Source organism: Quercus suber, unplaced genomic scaffold (genome assembly GCF_002906115.3).
Source record: "Quercus suber isolate HL8 unplaced genomic scaffold, Cork oak 2.0 scaffold_60, whole genome shotgun sequence".
NCBI lineage: Eukaryota > Viridiplantae > Streptophyta > Magnoliopsida > Fagales > Fagaceae > Quercus > Quercus suber.
Genome location: NW_027069525.1, coordinates 1,439,987 through 1,441,604, shown reverse-complemented (window position 1 = coordinate 1,441,604; position 1,618 = coordinate 1,439,987). Strand labels below are relative to the sequence as shown.

At 39.4% G+C, this 1,618-nt stretch overlaps 1 protein-coding gene across 1 annotated transcript; it reads right to left on the bottom strand.

Annotated features, from left to right (window-relative positions):
• Positions 1-431: 431 nt before the first annotated feature.
• LOC112010652 (probable inorganic phosphate transporter 1-8) lies at positions 432-1,133 on the bottom strand. The gene has a single exon (XM_024043000.1). It carries the CDS (start codon positions 1,131-1,133, stop codon positions 432-434), a length of 702 nt encoding a protein of 233 aa, XP_023898768.1.
• Positions 1,134-1,618: the final 485 nt, after the last annotated feature.

Genomic DNA, 1,618 nt, shown 5'->3' with positions numbered 1-1,618 from the left:
GACTTTGTCGTGTTGATTTGCATGGAGTTGCATCTTGACTCTTGATTTCTTTCTTCAAAAACCACTAATAAAAACATGAAGATATGGCCTTCTTGGCTAATCAGTAAGTGTTATTTTCTGCATATTTAGGCTGCACTTATCATGTAAAATTATGCATGTTTGTCCCTTCTTGTGTTGTTTCATACGTGAAAACTGTTTTCTTCAATTCTTCTCACAGTTTATGGGCAATGGTAGAGCTCGGGAAAATTCTAATGTATTCTAGATCAAAACAGCAACCCAAATAGTTTGGGCAAATTTTGAGTAAGGTGAACCACAAAAAAAAAAAAAAGAAAAAAAAAGAGAGAATCATCAGTATCTAAAAATGTATCCTTTAGATCTTTTTTTTCAGTTGCTTTCCAGTGCATTGCATGGGTATGCAATTAGTATAAAATTTATTTATATACCTTGCAGCTTTCGGAGTCGTGTAAAATGCTAGCGCAGCCGGAATTGCAGTAAGCATCACTGTCCACGTCGATCCATGCAATATCTGTTTCCTTGGGCGTAGGATCCACTCGATGAAATGCACGATCAAAAATTGCGCACACCTCCATCGTGACCGCCAAAAGACCCAATATCTCAAGGAACTGCTTTGAAAACAAGGCAGCTATAAAAGTACCACTCTCGTTAGCCGAGAAAGGGTAGTCCACACCAATCCCTACGCCCAGAACGAACCTGTACAACCCCAAGCTCACCAGAACAGAGTTCCTTGAGCTGCATTTAGAGAGCCCACACGCAATGGAACTGAGCACCACGATGATCAATCTGAACCGGTACACGCGGCGCCTACCGATTAGATCACCGAGCCAACCCAACACCCGTTGACCAATCGCAGTACCCACAAAAGCGATGACAACCATGGTAAACACAACCACGGGTGGGATCACATACTTGTTGAGCTCGGCCTCCTTCTCATAGTAGACCCGTCCGTTGAGTATCAATATCAAAGGGATACAGAAGAGGTGATAGGCGTCAGGGAATAAGACGCCATAGCTATAGGCGTCATAAAATAAGCCCATGCCAACTATGATGATGGCCCTGAAATGGTATAACTGAGTTCTTGCACTGTCAAGGGCGGAAAGAACTTTTGACGCCATTCTTATCTCTTGCAAGATTAGAAAAGCTTATCTTCTATCGTTTTAGGTTTAATAACATGAACCAGAGAGTGAAAGGGAATTGAAAATTCTTTGGCCTCCTTGTTAACTGTTTCCCCGAATTTTCTTTTTTCTTTTTTCTTTTTTTGAGAAGTAAGAGAATAAACTTCCATTGATAAAGTAAACAAAAGCTACTGGATTATCCTTAAAGGTCAATGATACAAGATGAGATGGTAAATCTTCCATCCAAACCTGTAAAGAGTTGACTAGCCCTGCATTCTGTGAAAAAGCATGTGCTATGCTCATTATATATTGAGGGGAAGTATGGACCATTTGTGTCAATGATTTCATCAAGATTGAAGCTCATATCATAGTATTATGAAAGTACATAATAATTTTTCGTACTTCAAATGTTTTTCATATTTAATTTATGTTTGTATTAAAATTCATTAGTGCAAAGGGTTCAAAGATGGACAAGGTCGTTGTCC

Excerpts from the sequence above, each read along its gene's own strand:
- LOC112010652 (XM_024043000.1), bottom strand. The coding sequence starts at position 1,133 with ATGGCGTCAAAAGTTCTTTCCGCCCTTGACAGTGCAAGAACTCAGTTA.